Below are 16,997 nucleotides of genomic sequence, written 5' to 3'. Positions count from 1 at the left end.
TCATCATTGATATATAAACTATCAGACTGCGTGGTCGGTAGTAGTGGGTTTCAGTAGGCCTTTAAGGGCAAACGTAACTGCGATATGGCCCTCAATTAAAACGAGTTTGACACCCCTGTTCTATACAATGAGACTCGCAAACAAAACATCTACAAAATATTTTTTGTTCATATTATTGCATGTGCTGTACTTTGAAAACCCCTGATATGATACATGCTTTCTAATAATTACCAGAAAAAAAACAAGGATCACCTGTATATTTGTAAGTAAGAGTATGATGATTTGGACTTACGGTAGCAGAGCTTCCTGGATGTTTCCCCACAGTTGTTTTCCTGCCATGACGATCACCAACTGAGTGGTCAGCTCAATCAGACAGCCTCCAGGGTCACACTAGGATGGTAAAAAGTTGAAATACAGTATATTGTGATTTGATTTACTACTGACTGCTGCCAAATTGCACACTGGGGCACTCGAAGAAATATGGCAGAACCTCTGGCATAATTCTCCTGCTGTGTTAAATTGAAGAGAACATTGAAATGGATGGTCTGCGGTCAAATTTATTCCATTTCTATTTACAAAACCCAAAACCAGTGAAGTTGGCACGTTGTATAAATCGTAAATAAAAACAGGATACAATGATTTGCAAATCATTTTCAACCTATATTCAATTGAATAGACTGCAAAGACAAGATACTTAGCGTTCGAACTGGTAAACTTAGGTTTTTTTTTGCAAATATTAGCTCATTTGGAATTTGATGTCTGCAACACAAGTGGCAAAAAAGACTGAGAAAGTTGAGGAATGCTCATCAAACACCTGTTTGGAACATCCCACAGGTGAATAGGCTAATTGGGAACAGGTGGGTGCCATGACTGGGTATAAAAGCAGCTTCCATGAAATGCTCAATCATTCACAAACAAGGATGGGGCGAGGGTCACCACTTTGTGAACAAATGCGGGAGCAAATTGTCCGACAGTTTAAGAACAACATTTCTCAACCAACTATTTCAAGGAATATAGGGATTTCACCATCTACGGTCCGTAATATCATCAAAAGGTTCAGAGAATCCGGACAAATCACTGCATGTAAGCAGCATGCCCGTGACTTCCGATTCCTCAGGCGGTACTGCATCAAAAACCGACATCAGTGTGTAAAGGATATCGCCACATGGGCTCAGGAACACTTCAGAAAACCACTGTCAGTAACTACAGCTGGTCGCTACATCTGTAAGTGCAAGTTAAAACTCTACTATGCAAAGCGAAAGCCATTTATCAACAACACCCAGAAGCGCCACCAGCTTCGCTGGGCCCAAGCTCATCTAAGATGGACTGATGCAAAGTGGAAAAGTGTTCTGTGGTCTGACAAGTCCACATTTCAAAGTGTTTTTGGAAACTGTGGACGTTGTGTCCTCCGGAACAAAGAGGAAAAGAACCATCCGGATTGTTATAGGCGCAAAGTTCAAAAGCCAGCATCTGTGATGGTATTGGGTGGTGTTTTAGTGCCCAAGGCATGGGTAACTTACACATCTGTGAATGCACTATTAATGCTGAATGGTACATACAGGTTTTGGAGCAACATATGTTGCCATCCAAGCAACATTATCATGGACGCCCCTGCTTATTTCAGCAAGACAATGTCAAGCCACATTCTGCACGTGTTACAACAGCGTGGCTTTGTAGTAAAAGAGTGCGGGTACTAGACTGGCCTGCCTGTAGTCCAGACCTGTCTCCCATTGAAAATGTGTGGCACATTATGAAGTGTAAAATACGACAACGGAGACCCCGGACTGTTGATGAACTTATGCTGCACATCAAGCAAGAATGGGAAAGAATTCCACCTGCAAAGTTTCAAAAATTGGTCTCCTCAGTTCCCAAACGTTTACTGAGTGTTGTTAAAAGGAAAGGCCATGTAACACAGTGGTAAAAATGCCCGTGCCAACATTTTTGCAATGTGTTGCTGCTATTAAATTCTAAGTTAATGATTATTTGCAAAAAAAAAAAAACGTTTCTCAGTTCGAACATTAAATATCTTGTCTTTGCAGTCTATTCAATTGAAAATAAGTTGAAAATAATTTGCAAATCATTGTATTCTGTTTTTATTTACCATTTACACAACGTGCCAACTTCACTGGTTTTAGGTTTTGTAGATTACAAAACAAGGTCCAAGGCTAGGGATTGGAACCTTTCACAGTTGAATCCAAATCCCCAGTACTTGCGAATCGCTGCCGGTACTCAACAGTATACATTTTTGGTATTTTTGTGTGTGTTCAAATGTGTTGAGAGATCAGATACCCACCTCTTCATTTCTCAGCTTGCTCCAATTTCCGAACATGTATGAATATTCACCGGGGAAGCCAACAAATTTTCCTTTGAAGAAAGCAACGTAGAAGCAAGAGGAGTAATAGTTGACAAACTGAAAGAGGAACATCTTCATGGTGAGCCGGTTCTCATACTCCAAATGGGTCTTTGGAATCTCTGCACGAAGCACACAGTGAGAGATGAGATCCTGAATAACAGTCATAATGTTTGGACACTTGAAAGGATCAGTGTACCCATATCAGTGATCCAGACAGCCACCCTCTCATAGAAAAAGTTGAGGATCATGATGATGACAAAGTTAATGCAGGAAGCAGTCACAGAGGTGGCCAGTTGTGGAGTAATGAACCTGCCCACCACCTGGATCTTCCTCATGGGGTTTTTGATGATACTTGCAAAGGCAGCATACACAGCCAGCCTGTACGCTATGACCCCAATAATACATGCCAGGATCAGAGAGATCTGTGGAGAGAGCAAACAGTATTAGAAGTGTATGGCCCATGGTCCATTGTGAAACTGCTCAATCATCCACATACCCAGAAGATGACCGTGGTTGCAGAGAGGCAGAAGCGAGCGCACTTGCTGGTGGTGGGAAGATATGGTTCCATTTCCTGCAAGGTGAGTTATTGTTATTGCATTCATAAATAGACTTTTTTAGGGCTGTCAAAATAATGTAGTAATCCTGATTCCAATTAAATTCACTGGCACAAATTGGTTCTTCAGCACTATCTGGCGGCAGAACTCATTGGAAATTGACGATACTAAGCAACATAGTTTGAGATAAAAACACACAAAATAAAAGACTAAACAATTGACCTAGTTTAGTTTGCATACTAGATTATAGGGAAAAAAATACTAAAAACTAATGAAATTATCTGTCCATGCTGCTAGTTAATTTTACTTGATAAGAGATCCTAAATTAGGATTTATACATCTAGAAATTGGCATGACTTTTAGGCTACAAGTAAGTATTTTATTCTGAAAACAAACATTATTCAACTTGCAATTCTTAAATTAAGCATCAAGAATCTTTAAACATTAACATATTTGAATAGTGAAGTGAAGGGAAGTAAATTAGATTTTATATTGCGCTTTTTTCTAGTGACTCAAAGCACTTTTACATAGTGAAACCCAATATCTAAGTTACATTTAAACCAGTGTGGGTGGCACTAGGAGCAGGTGGGTAAAGTGTCTTGCCCAAGGACACAACGGCAGTGACTAGGATGGCGGACGCGGGGATCGAACCTGGAACCCTCAAGTTGCTGGCACAGCCACTCTACCAACTGAGCTATACCGCCCCCTTACAGGTATTTAGGTATTTTCTCAATTTTAACATGTTTAAACTAGAATATTCAAAATATAATTATGCTAAAATTAAGATAAGGATGCAAAGTCAATGACTAAAAAAAAAGTAAATTGCTTTTAAACTAGGGATATTTTTAGAAATAAAATGTTAAATCCAGGCAAGTGGTAAACCATTTGCAGTGTATCAACACTGGAAAAACTCACAATCACACCAAGTGTATATTTCAAATTTGTAGTCAAAATATCTTAATAAATTTAAGACAAGTCACAATCCCTATAATAGTATTTTTATTGAGATATAAGAACTTGTTTTTAAGCAATAGATCTTAATAATAGATCTTAATAAAATTGTATGTCTTATAACAAACTTATGATGCTCAAAAGTAGTATTTTTCCCTAGATCTATTGTCTAAAAACAAGTTCTTATGTCTCACTGAAAAATTACTGTTCAGGGGACTGTGACTTGTATTACATTTGTTTAGATGTTTTGACTAGATATTATAAATATATACTTGATTAGATTGTGAATTTTTCCAGTGTATTTTTTTTTTAAGTTCTGGTGCACCTGAGTGATCTTGTTGAGCCTCCTGTTAGTACATCTGATTTCAAACTCGGGACGGATTTGCAGCTGTTGCTGTTCTTCTTCAAAGTCAACCAGATCCCACTCGTACTCCAACCGGGCTTGACGCCGCTTCCAGAATTCCAAGAAGAGCGTTACTGTTGAGCAGAGTTGGAAGCAAAGAAGTGAATATAATTTCATTTTTCTCATTAAAGCAGGTTCTTGTGGTTTTGTTTGACAGAAATGCATAGTGCATTCACCAAAGGTGTTACGCTCCAAGGAGGCACTTTGCCAACCATACCTATGAGAATACCCAAGGCCTGCAGTGTGAAGAAGTACAAAACCCAAAACCAGTCAAGTTGGTATGTTGTGTAAATCGTAAATAAAACTGGGATACAATGATTGGTATTCACAGATGTGTAACTTAATACACCCCCATCCCATCACAGATGCTGGCTTTTAAACTTTGCGCCTATAACAGTCCGGATGGTTCTTTTCCTGTTTGGTCCGGAGGACACGAGCTCCACAGTTTGCAAAAACAATTTAAAACGTGGACTCGTCAGACCCCAGAACACTTTTCCACTTTGCATCAGCCCATCTTAAATGAACTCAGGCTCAGCGAAGCCGGTGGCGTTTCTGGGTGTTGTTGATAAATGGCTTTGGCTTTGCATAGCAGAGTTTTAACTTGCACTTACAGATGTAGCTGACAGTGGTTTTCTGAAGTGTTCCTGAGCCCATGTGGTGATACCCTTTACATAGTGATGTCGCTTTTTGATGGAGTACCGCCTGAGGCATCTAAGGTCACGGGCATGCCGCTTATGTGTAATTTCTCCAGATTCTCTGAAACTTTTGATGATATTACTGACCGTAGATGGTGAAATCCCTAAATTGCTTGCAATAGCTTGTTGAGAAATGTTGTTCTTAAACTTTTGGACAATTTGCTGACGCATTTGTTCACAAAGTCGGGACCCTCGCTCCATCCTTGTTTGTGAATGACTGAGCATTTCATGGAAGCTGCTTTTATACCCAATCATGGTACCCACCTGTTCCCAATTAGCCTGTTCACCTGTGGGATGTTCCAAATAAGTGTTTGATGAGCATTCCTCAACTTTCACAGTCTTTGTTTCCATTTGTGCCAGCTTTTTTGAAATATGTTGCAGGCATCAAATTCCAAATGAGCTAATATTTGCAAAAAATAACAACGTTTCTCAGTTCGAACATTAAGTATCTTGTCTTTGCAATCTATTCAATTGAATATAGGTTGAAAAGGATTTGCAAATCATTGTATTCTGTTTTTATTTAAGATTTACACAACGTGCCAACTTCACTGGTTTTGGGTTTTGTACATAGTTCGCCAGGAAACCTGACTTGAGCATAATTACACTGGCACGTTGATCTGGCTTTAAGGAAGCACCAGTGCAATGCATTCCTTGAGTGTGAAACATTTAACTGTGAAAATCTGTCCTCTACCGGAGTGGACACATGGGTCACACTGAGGTTTCTACACACTGCGAGAAATTAGAGCTTGTCACTCACCCCAGATCCCCATGAATATGGCAAAGAACACAGTCCCCTCATTGTCAAACAGATGGGATTGCTGGAAGGGAGAACATCACATGGGGTCAAACTATCACAGACGATTAGAGTCTTTATCGCAGACAGTAAATTGTCCTGAAATGTAAACACGGAACTCCTCAAAAATAATTACTGTATGTTACCCAGGATGAAAGACACGTAGAGTTGAGTTTCCAGAAAGAGCACTTTTTGTCACATAGTGGGCACATCACGATCCTGCCTCCAATACTGGTGTCACAAATCTCTTTGCTGAAATGACAGAGCAAGAGAAAGTCAAGGACATGCAACAATCAAGCATGCAGATTTCAATAACAGGCATAGTTGCAGTGGTACCTCGGTTTTTATTTAGGATTGTGTTTCAATATGTCCTAATCATACGAAACTTATAGCACGTTTCCCTTAGGAAATAATATAATTTCAATTAATATGTTTCGGACAACCAAAAATATTAACAAAACATTATAAAGAATCATTTTAGTTTTAGATGCAGACAACTATAATGGGTGAAATTATACTGAAGCATCGATGTCTTATGGAACTCAAGGAGTGATACTCAATGCCTCAGTAGCTGCGCTTCCATTGGCAGTTTTTCGCAAAATAAAAGCGATATTTCTAAAATCTTGACAAAGTACATTTGCGACTTATCTGTGTTTCCAATAAAGGGTACGGTTTTTTCGGGTCTAGCATTAAAAGATTACAGTTGGTACAAAATGCAGCTGCTAGACTTTTGACAAGAACAAGAAAGTTTGATCATATTACGCCTATACTGGCGCACCTGCACTGGCTTCCTGTGCACTTAAGATGTGACTTTGAAGTTTTACTACTTATGTATAAAATACTAAACGGTCTAGCTCCATCCTATCTTGCTGATTGTATTGTACCATATGTCCCGGCAAGAAATCTGCGTTCTAAGAACTACGGCTTATTAGTGATTCCCAGAGCCCAAAAAAAGTCTGCGGGCGATGGAGCGTTCCAGTACTCTGGAATGCCCTCCCGGTAACAGTTAGAGATGCTACCTTAGTAGAAGCATTTAAGCCCCATCTTAAAACTCATTTGTATACTCTAGCCCAGTGGTTCTCAAATGGGGGTACGTGTACCCCTGGGGGTACTTGAAGGTATGCCAAGGGGTACGTGAGATTTTTTTTTTAAATTCTAAAAATAGCAACAATCCCAAAATCCTTTACAAATATATTTATTGAATAATACTTCAACAAAATATGAATGTAAGTTCATAAGCAGAACATCAAATCAAGTAGGCTATTCCATTCATTACAATGCAACAATGCAACGATGCAATATTCAGTGTTGACAGCTAGATTTTTTGTGGACATGTTCCATAAATATTGATGTTAAAGATTTCTTTTTTTGTGAAGAAATGTTTAGAATTAAGTTCATGAATCCAGATGGATCTCTATTGCAATCACCAAAGAGGGCACTTTAAGTTGATGATTACTTCTATGTGTAGAAATCTTTATTTATTATTGAATCACTTGTTTATTTTTCAACAAGTTTTTAGTTATTTTTATATATTTTTTTCCAAATAGTTCAAGAAGACCACTACAAATGAGCAATATTTTGCACTGTTATACAATTTAATAAATCAGAAACTGATTACTTAGTGCTGTATTTTACTTCTTTATCTCTTTTTTTTCAACCAAAAATGATTTGCTCTGATTAGGGGGTACTTGAATTAAAAACATTTTCACAGGGGGTACATCACTGTAAAAAGGTTGAGAACCACTGCTCTAGCCTTTAAATAGACCCCCCTTTTAGACTAGTTGATCTGCCGTCTCTTTACTGCTCTGCCCCCCACTCCTGCGTGGGGGGCATCTGTTATCAGGTGACCACAGATGACGCGCTAGCTGTTCAAAGACGGGACCCGGGGTGGACCACTCATCTAAAGTTAAAAAGTTAAAGTTAAAGTACCAATGATTGTCACACACACACTAGGTGTGGCGAAATTATTCTCTGCATTTGACCCATCACCCTTGATCACCCCCTGGGAGGTGAGGGGAGCAGTGGGCAGCAGCGGTGGCTGCGCCCGGGAATCATTTTGGTGATTTAACCCCCAATTCCAACCCTTGATGCTGAGTGCCAAGCAGGGAGGTAATGGGTCCCATTTTTTTATAGTCTTTGGTATGACTCGGCCGGGATTTGAACTCCCAACCTACTGATCTCAGGACGGACACTCTAACCACTAGGCCACTGAGTAGGTGCATCAGTTGGGGACGTCTCTGCGCTGCTGACCTGTCTCCACTCAAGATGATCTCCTGCTGGCCCCACTATGGACTGGACTCTCACACTATTAACTAGATCCACTCAACATCCATTACACCGTCGCCCGGGGGCGGGGGTGCCCACATCTGCGGTCCCCTCCAAGGTTTATCATTGAGTTTTTTCTTGCCCTGATGTGGGATCTGAGCCGAGGATGTTGTTGTGGCTTGTGCAGCCCTTTGAGACACTTTTGATTAAGGGCTATATAAATTAACTTTGATTGACTGATTGATACGTGTTTTGCATCATGAGTTGTAATTCTCGTAAAATCTCATACCGCGAGACTCCACTTTGGGGAAAATATTGCAGCCACCGCTGTTCCCCGGATGTCAATAGAAGACGAAGACAGCGGGTGATCGCTCAACGTCCATAAGGCCCCCTTGACATTGTTCAGGCATGTCGGTCTTCTCCGAGCCTGCGGCCTCTATTTCCGGGAAGGAAGCCGCGAGGCGGCCCAGTGCGCAGGTTCGGTATTTAGGTGCACCTCTGAAAAGTGTTTTCCTCAAGGTTTTGCCAAACACTTCAATATTGAAACATCTCAAAAACCACCTCATGAGAGGCCACAAATGTTTTACCGATATTTGAGAGGTTTTTCGAAATATGGGTGTTTCCATTGCCAGTTTCTTATTGCAACATTTAGGTTTTGCACAATTCTAAAGGTGATGGAAATACAGCTGTTGTGACCAATACAGCTGCTGTGTCATTTGAATGTGAAGCGCCAAACTGAAAGCAAGCACTTCTTTCGGCTCGCGGGTGACTGCTCGTACTGAATAAAGTCGGAGGTGTGACATCGGTTTTCTTCTCCATCATCGATCTAAATGGAACTAAGAAAAATACAAATATTTGAAGGGTGGGATCATTTATTCTTATAGCGCCAAATAAGGTAAAAAAAAATGTTTCATATTTCTTTTTGCGCAGCTACTTGTTAAAAAAAAACAAAAAAACAAAAACAATAACATTTGCTCACTATCAATTTTATTTGCAGGTTAAATGTGATGACTTTTTTAATTCAGGATGACCAATATAAAACATTACCATTATCAGTGCAATGTCAATATAAATGGTAAATGGTAAATGGGTTATACTTGTATAGCGCTTTTCTACCTTCAAGGTACTCAAAACGCTTTGACACTATTTCACCATTCACCCATTCACACACACATTCACACACTGATGGCGGGAGCTGCCATGCAAGGCCCTAACCACAACCAATCAGGAGCAAGGGTGAAGTGTCTTGCTCAAGGACACAACGGACATGACGAGGTTGGTAGAAGGTGGGGATTGAACCAGGAACCCTCAGGTTGCTGGCACGGCCACTCTCCCAACTGCGCCACCCTGTCCCCCATATAGGTAGTGAGTGTGCCCTACACTCGTTGAGTTATTTACTCATCACTACAACAACAAAGCAAAATACATATGAATGACAAATGAAATGAATGGATAAAAATGTAATATAACGTTTACCTTTATTGAAGACTTTTATTTATATTATTGAAGACTTTTGTCAACGGAAAGGGGAAGGGAGAGAGTGACACGAACGAAATCTTGGTACTTTGCCAGGAGATATTTCATGAATACAATAGTGCTTCTCACCTTCTTTATCAAAGTGCTTTGGCCCCATGGTGGCTTATTTTGCAGTCGTGATCATTTAAAAAAAATACGGAAACTTGAGTCATCATCGCATGGGATTCTTTGTTGAGGCACGCGTTTTCGTGAAATGACAGGCGCCATGTTTGGCAAGATAAACAAGACGGTGTACAAAACCCAGGGCAAAACGTTTTTATCAAAAGTAGAATCCAACGAGAAGTGGCACGTACGAAAACTGAGTTAGCACTGTTTTTAAATGTGTATTTAGGTAAAAACATGTTGGGCAGGCAGATATAATTTCTACAAATCACAACTTACAATAAGAGTTTTAACACATAGAACTGCAATAATAATGAATGTATTCTTCTCATACCAACCTTGATATGTTGTCGTCATAGCTGAGCACCCCGTAGGTGAAACATATAAAACCCATGACGGCTGCAAAGAACAACATCTCAGTGTAGAAGCCCAGCCACGCAAAGTAGATGCCGATCTTTTCACCATAGTATTTCCTGGGAGCACAGTCGACTCTCAACAGCTTGTCCGAATGCTTCTCCTTAAATTAAACACATTCTGGAAACAGACGAATGGCGGCGTCATACCTGATGAGGTTAAGCGGCTGTTCTTTGTAAAAGCAGAGAAACCTGGCCCAGTGCGTGTACAAGTTGAAGCGCTCGCTCTCACATTCAGCATCTCTTGCCCTCTTCCAGTATCGACACTGAAAAAGGACATTTGATTAAGAAATGGAGTTTGTTCATGTATGGAAAGACGGATACTGTATCAGAGGTGTTCAACTAGTGGAAGTGACATTTTTGCTGCAGGAATCCTATTACATAAAGTATTGGAAATATAAATAATTGTTATGGCATTTAGTACAAATGGCTGAATTATCATTATTTATCATAATCAGCATTAGGACAAAAAGAGGGTCCTTAGAAAAAAAAAAAACATTTCCTTGTAAGGTGTTGGTGGTCCCAAAATGTTTGATAACTCCTAATATAAAGGATCTTTGACATGTTTTTCCAGTAGGTCCTTAAACTAGCACAGGCCGGAAGATATGGAAATATTGTTGACTTCTTTATGACTGTTCAGTCTGTATGACTCTATTCATGACTGTATTTGCAACTTGCTGAGGTAAAAAGACGAAAATAAATGACAAAAACAAAGCAAGAATAATGGCAAAGGGAAAAGTCTGACTAGCCTGTCCTTAATAAACAATGTACTGTAGTCGAATAGCCCTGTTTTAAATGGATTTATATGTAAACAAACACATTAGGGCTGTCAAACGGTTAATTTCTTAAATCAGAATAACGATAATCACATGTCTTAATATTGATTAATTGCGGTTAAAGGGGCTGTTTGCAACATTGACACAGATGCTGATAGGGCGCCATTTTTCCAATGTATTTTACACGGCATATCCCGCTCTTTTCCGGCTTCTCGTACGAACTACGATGTAAGTAACACATGCACGTGCATTCGCTTTAGGTGAGGTGTTGTTGGCTAATAATAGCAATGTGGATAGTTAGTGTTAGCTGTCATTGAATTAATAGTCTTTCATAACAACAACATGACTGCAAATGTTTCTTTGCTTCTCCTGGGCTTCTTTTGCATGTTTGCATACGCTCCTGCGCGTACGTGTTGACGAGACCGGGTGAGTGACAGCCGTAAACACCAATCATTTTATTCGGTCTGGTAAAAAATGTAATTACATACATTTTGTAATTGTGAAAAATATGGACAAAAATGTCCAACAAATGTGTTGTGTTGAACAACTAATGGTAACATAAGCCAGTCAGTGGTGTTCTTGTTAATTTTTTTGCTTTGAAAAATGTAACTGTGAGGAAGTTGCAAACAACATCTTTAACTACTTGCTTGCATAATTAAAAAACAGATCCCATCTGGAGAATGCAGTCTACGACCATTCTCGGTAAGATAGTTAGCTTGTTAGATGTGTACAAAATACATTTAACTATCATTTTAGCCAAAGTCTGCCAGATAAACTTTGTCGTTATGCCTCTCTGCAACTATAAAATATATTTTCTTTTAAGAAGAAGCTAGATAGCTTTGGTGTTGTTTTGTTTATTTTTATTGCTGCTATTACTCTGTCATTTATTTACATAAAAATCTATATTTTGTATTTCCTTGCTTTAAAATGGATAAAAGTTATAGTTATTATTTTTTGTAATGGCATACCTAATCAGCAGCACAGTTACAGTATAAATCAATAACTCTAAATGAAGTACCGTATTTTTCGGAGTATAAGTCGCTCCGGAGTATAAGTCGCACCGGCCGAAAATGCATAATAAAGAAGGAAAAAAACATATATACTGTAAGTCGCACTGGAGTATAAGTCGCATTTTTTGGGGAAATTTATTTGATAAAACCCAACACCAAGAATAGACATTTGAAAGGCAATTTAAAATAAATAAAGAATAGTGAACAACAGGCTGAATAAGTGTACGTTATATGAGACATAAATAACCAACTGAGAACGTGCCTGGTATGTTAACGTAACATATTTAGGTAAGAGTCATTCAAATAACTATAACATATAGAACATGCTATACGTTTACCAAACAATCTGTCACTCCTAATCGCTAAATCCCATGAAATCTTATACGTCTAGTCTCTTACGTGAATGAGCTAAATAATATTATTTGATATTTTACGGTAATGTGTGAATAATTTCACACATAAGTCGCTCCTGAGTATAAGTCGCACCCCCGGCCAAACTATGACAAAAACTGTGACTTATAGTCCGAAAAATACGGTAGTCATCTTTACTGTTAGCTAGCGCATGCCTAAAAATATCCCAAGCTGAATTCAAAAGCTGATAGCCACTAAAAAGGTGTACGCTTTATAATCCGATTTGTCAACTAATTGTTAAAATAGTCCATGATGTTAGTTGCAGTCCTATTATAAATACTATAGGCCTGATTTGCTGAAGGTTTACGTGTACTAAAGCACGTGCAAACTTGATAGCACACGCAAAGCAGAGCTAATAAACGTGTGCATTGTTTCTCTTAAGTGAGCAGAATATGGAGCACAATCCATTTTGCGTTTCTGTCTTAGAATATGCAAAATATACGCTGATCGTCAAAACGCTCACATTACTGGGAGGCGCGCAATGTGATTTATCAACACGCATCGTAGTTTTGTGAGGACTATTTTGCGTTTTATTTAGCACGTTTGAAAAGGACACGCAAACTGACAACAGTTTTACACGGTTGTGAGACAGGAGCGCTCGCGCTGCAAAGACGCACGATGGACAGAGAATCCTGCGTCCTACGTATATGTGTCAACATATTTGAACTGTCAGTAAAAAAATTATTAGACATATCATCTATTCAGCAACATCCTTTCATACTTCATAGCCGTTGGATGACTTAAGGGGCTGATTAAAACAAATTAATTTGCTGCGTTTTGGTATCATTTAATATTTTTTAATGATGTTTTACATAGAGTATATATTACTAACATACAGTACAGGCCACAAGTTTGGACACACCTTCTCATTTCAATGCGTTTTCTTTATTTTCATGACTATTTACATTGTAGATTGTCACTGAAGGCATCACAACTATGACACCTGTGAAGTGAAAACCATTTTAGGTGACTAACTCTTGAAGCTCATCGAGAGAATGCCAAGAGTGTGCAAAACAGTAATCAGAGCAAAGGGTAGCTATTTTGAAGAAACTAGAATATAAAACATGTTTTCAGTTATTTCACCTTTTTTGTTAAGTACATAACTCCACATGTGTTCATTCATAGTTTTGCTGCCTTCAGTGACAACCTACAATGTAAATAGTCATGAAAATAAAGAAAACACATTGAATGAGAAGGTGTGTCCAAACTTTTGGCCTGTACTGTACATCTCATATGATAAAAATGTATTGAAGTTTGCATTTTTTGCGTCTTGAGCAGTAGTGAAGCCTCCCTCCCATGCATCTTCAGCGGTAAAAAAAAAAAGAAGGAAAAAGTGGTGTCAATGTTGATGCACTGAACGACTGCTTCTAAAGTCTAAAAAGTCTCCCGCTTGTTTGAAAACAGAGCAAAACGCCACAAGTAGGAGCATTGTAACAAAATGATTGAGTGTCTCTGTGGTGATGCCTAGCATAGGACAGGCAAAATCCACATTTAAATAAGGCGGGCCACTTTTCGATTGCACACGCACTCTTAGTAGATCTCAAGCAACGTACCCACTATCAAATATACACTATTTTATAGATCACATACGCTGTTTAGCGCGTGCAATCTAACCCCATTTGTAAAACAGTTTTCTAGAAGAGATCTAATAATGGGCAATAAGTGAAAAATTCTCGCATTTCCCCTCATACGCATGTTCTTTCCTCCAACGTGACTTACATCATGAAGTGGGAACGCTGCTGTATACGTCCCATTGCTGAGTAATCGCTTGATCCCAGTCTTGTCCCTATCTTGTTGTCCGTCCTTGTAATACGGACATCGAGCCAAGATGTAGTATACCTGGAAGAAAAAAAAATGACATTGAAATTTCAACCCAAGACACTTCCCAACAAGGGGTGTCGAAGTAGGGGTGTAAGAGGGTATGTTGGGCCCTGGGCTTTTGTAAAGTTTGAAGATTCGCTTTCTCACATTTAAAAATTTAAGTATGTTACTATTAATTTATAATATAGCCTTGAAAGTTCAAAATTACTTATATCCTCTTATGAAAAATATGACATTGTTCAGTCCACGTGGATAGCTGCAAACCCAGCTTTGAACACTTTACCTTCATGCGGACGTCATATCAAAGCTCACCTTTAAAAAAAAGCATTCACACACAACACCAACATTTTGGAACAAAAAGAGATGATAGAAGAAAGATAAACAATATAATACGTCTATCTGTGGCAGCACTGGAGAACACATAACATAACCATGTTGCGTTTAAAGACCCTTAATTAAAGTTATAAACAGCGTCACTAAGTTTTCAGACAGGGGGATCCTTAACTCTCAAAATATTCACTAATAATAATATATGCATGTATTATTATGATTCGTTGTATCCATCCATCCATCCATTTTCTACCGCTTGTCCCTTTCGGGGACGCGGGGGGTGCTGGAGCCTATCTCCGCTGCATTCGGGCGGAAGGCGGTGTACACCCTGGACAAGTCGCCACCTCATCACAGGGCCAACACAGATAGACAGACAACATTCACACTCACATTCACACACTAGGGCCAATTTAGTGTTGCCAATCAACCTATCCCCAGGTGCATGTCTTTGGAGGTATTGATGATAATTGTATGTGTATCAGATAATCTCTACTACTGAAGTAAAGGAAAACCTGACAGATGTGTAATCATATTTAAGTCAGTGATGGCAGGTTATATGATTATATTCTGGCCACTTTATATTGAATTTGTTCACAAAAAATTTACTTTTTTTTTTCTTTTTAAACAAAAACAAATTATTTAGGGGGTGTATCCAGATACATTTTAGATATGATAATCCCATCTTTCAAAAGTTAGGTTATTACATGTTAAAGTTAAGTTAAGTTAAAGTACCAATGATTGTCACACACACACTAGGTGTGTTGAAATGTGTCCTCTGCATTTGACCCAGCCCCTTGTTCACCCCCTGGGAGATAAGGGGAGCAGTGGTCAGCAACAGTGGCCGCGCCTGGGAATCATTTTGGGTGATTTACATACTTGCCAACCTTGAGACCTCCGATTTCGGGAGGTGTGTGTGTGTGTGTGTGTGTGTGTGTGTGTGTGTGTGTGTGGGGGGGGGGGGGGGGGGGGGGGGGGGGGGGTCGGTGGGGCGTGGTTAAGAGAGGAGTATATTTACAGCTAGAATTCACCAAGTCAAGTATTTCATATATATATATATATATATATATATGTATAAAAAATACTTGACTTTCAGTGAATTCTATCTATCTATCTATCTATCTATCTATCTATATATATATATATATATATATATATATATATATATATATATATATATATAAGTAAAAGAAATACTTGAATTTCAGTGTTCATTTATTTACACATATACACACATATAACACTCATCTACTTATTGTTGAGTTAAGGGTTGAATTGTCCATCCTTGTTCTATTCTCTGTCACTATTTTTCTAACCATGCTGAACACTCTCTCTGATGATGCATTCTGCTTCGTCTCCTTGTGTGCGCAGTTGTGCACTGCACTCTCTAAAATAACTAGATTTTATTGTCACATATGCATGTACAGTAGATGGCAGTATTGTCCTGTTTAAGAGTGTCACAACATTGCTGTTTACGCATACAAAAACGTGACTGCTGTTGTTGTGTGTTGTTGCTGCGCTGGGAGGACGTTAATGAAACTGCCTAACAATAAACCCACATAAGAAACCAAGAACTTGCCCTCGATCATTCTACAGTTATAACGTGATTGGGCAGGCACGCTGTTTATATTGTGGGAAAGTGGACGTGAAAACAGGCTGTCGACACGTCACTCAGGTCCACATGGAGCTGGAGGGGGCGTGGCCTCCAACTCCGCCTGAATTTCGGGAGATTTTCGGGAGAAAATTTGTCCCGGGAGGTTTTCGAGAAAGGCGCTGAATTTCAGGAGTCTCCCGGAAAATCCGGGAGGGTTGGCAAGTATGGTGATTTAACCCTCAATTCCAACCCTTGATGCTGAGTGCCAAGCAGGGAGGTAATGGGTCTCATTTTTATTGTCTTTGATGTGACTCAGCCGGGGTTTGAACTCACAACCTACCGATCTTAGGGCGGATACTCTAACCACCCGACCACTGAGTAGGGTTTTAAAAATCTGGGGGATCAACCAAATCCATGTAACAGTTAGTTTTTTAGTGCATGTAAACATGCCAAGTGTGTATGGGGCGGCATTGTTTGGTTTAGGGTGGGAAGCGGGGCCCTTTAGGGGTCTTGTGCATTGGGGCCCAGAATTTGGCACTACACCCCTGCTCCCAACCATACGTACGGTAGGAGGAGTTGCTCGAGGATGAATATTAATCTACAGCCTAAACAGGATACAAGCAAGATAAAATCAACTTAAAAGTTAGAAACACTCACAATTCTGTTCCTTGTGGAAGGTGGGAAGAAGGTTTCCTTGTCATTAATGAGGAAGAAGTCAGTCTTGCGTTTGTCAAAGGGAAAGGTGAAATAATCGGGCTGGGGGTACATGATGTGCTCCGGTAGGCGGAAAGGATGCGAGAGCCACTCCAGAGGAACATCCTTGCCATGAGGGATATCACTAGCTTTGAAAGGAACCTTAATCTTCAGCACGTCTGCATAAGTGGCCAGAACATCCCAAGGAGCATGGATCTTCAAGAAGTATGTCTTTTGGTCTTTGGAGTCCTAATGGCAGTGTGGATGAGAGAAGAGATAATAACACTAATGCATTCTTAA

The 16,997-nt window shown here is 39.5% G+C and overlaps 1 protein-coding gene across 2 annotated transcripts in view; it reads right to left on the bottom strand.

Annotated features, from left to right (window-relative positions):
• The window catches only part of LOC133616128 (anoctamin-5-like), a 102,743-nt gene that overhangs the window by 16,705 nt on the left and 69,041 nt on the right, over positions 1-16,997 (bottom strand). For both annotated transcript variants that reach the window (XM_061975245.1, XM_061975246.1), the window contains 11 exons: positions 16,662-16,946; positions 13,982-14,101; positions 10,216-10,331; positions 9,991-10,125; positions 5,896-6,001; positions 5,714-5,774; positions 4,184-4,335; positions 2,850-2,924; positions 2,550-2,775; positions 2,294-2,472; positions 293-390 (listed from right to left, as the gene is read on the bottom strand). In XM_061975245.1, the coding sequence (XP_061831229.1) occupies positions 293-390; positions 2,294-2,472; positions 2,550-2,775; positions 2,850-2,924; positions 4,184-4,335; positions 5,714-5,774; positions 5,896-6,001; positions 9,991-10,125; positions 10,216-10,331; positions 13,982-14,101; positions 16,662-16,946 (1,553 nt within the window). The remainder of the gene's footprint in view (positions 1-292; positions 391-2,293; positions 2,473-2,549; positions 2,776-2,849; positions 2,925-4,183; positions 4,336-5,713; positions 5,775-5,895; positions 6,002-9,990; positions 10,126-10,215; positions 10,332-13,981; positions 14,102-16,661; positions 16,947-16,997) is intronic.

This window comes from Nerophis lumbriciformis, linkage group LG15, assembly GCF_033978685.3.
Source record: "Nerophis lumbriciformis linkage group LG15, RoL_Nlum_v2.1, whole genome shotgun sequence".
In the NCBI taxonomy this organism is placed as follows: Eukaryota; Metazoa; Chordata; class Actinopteri; order Syngnathiformes; family Syngnathidae; genus Nerophis; species Nerophis lumbriciformis.
The sequence above is the reverse complement of the archived record's forward strand: the minus strand, read 5'-3'. Positions and strand labels throughout refer to the sequence as shown.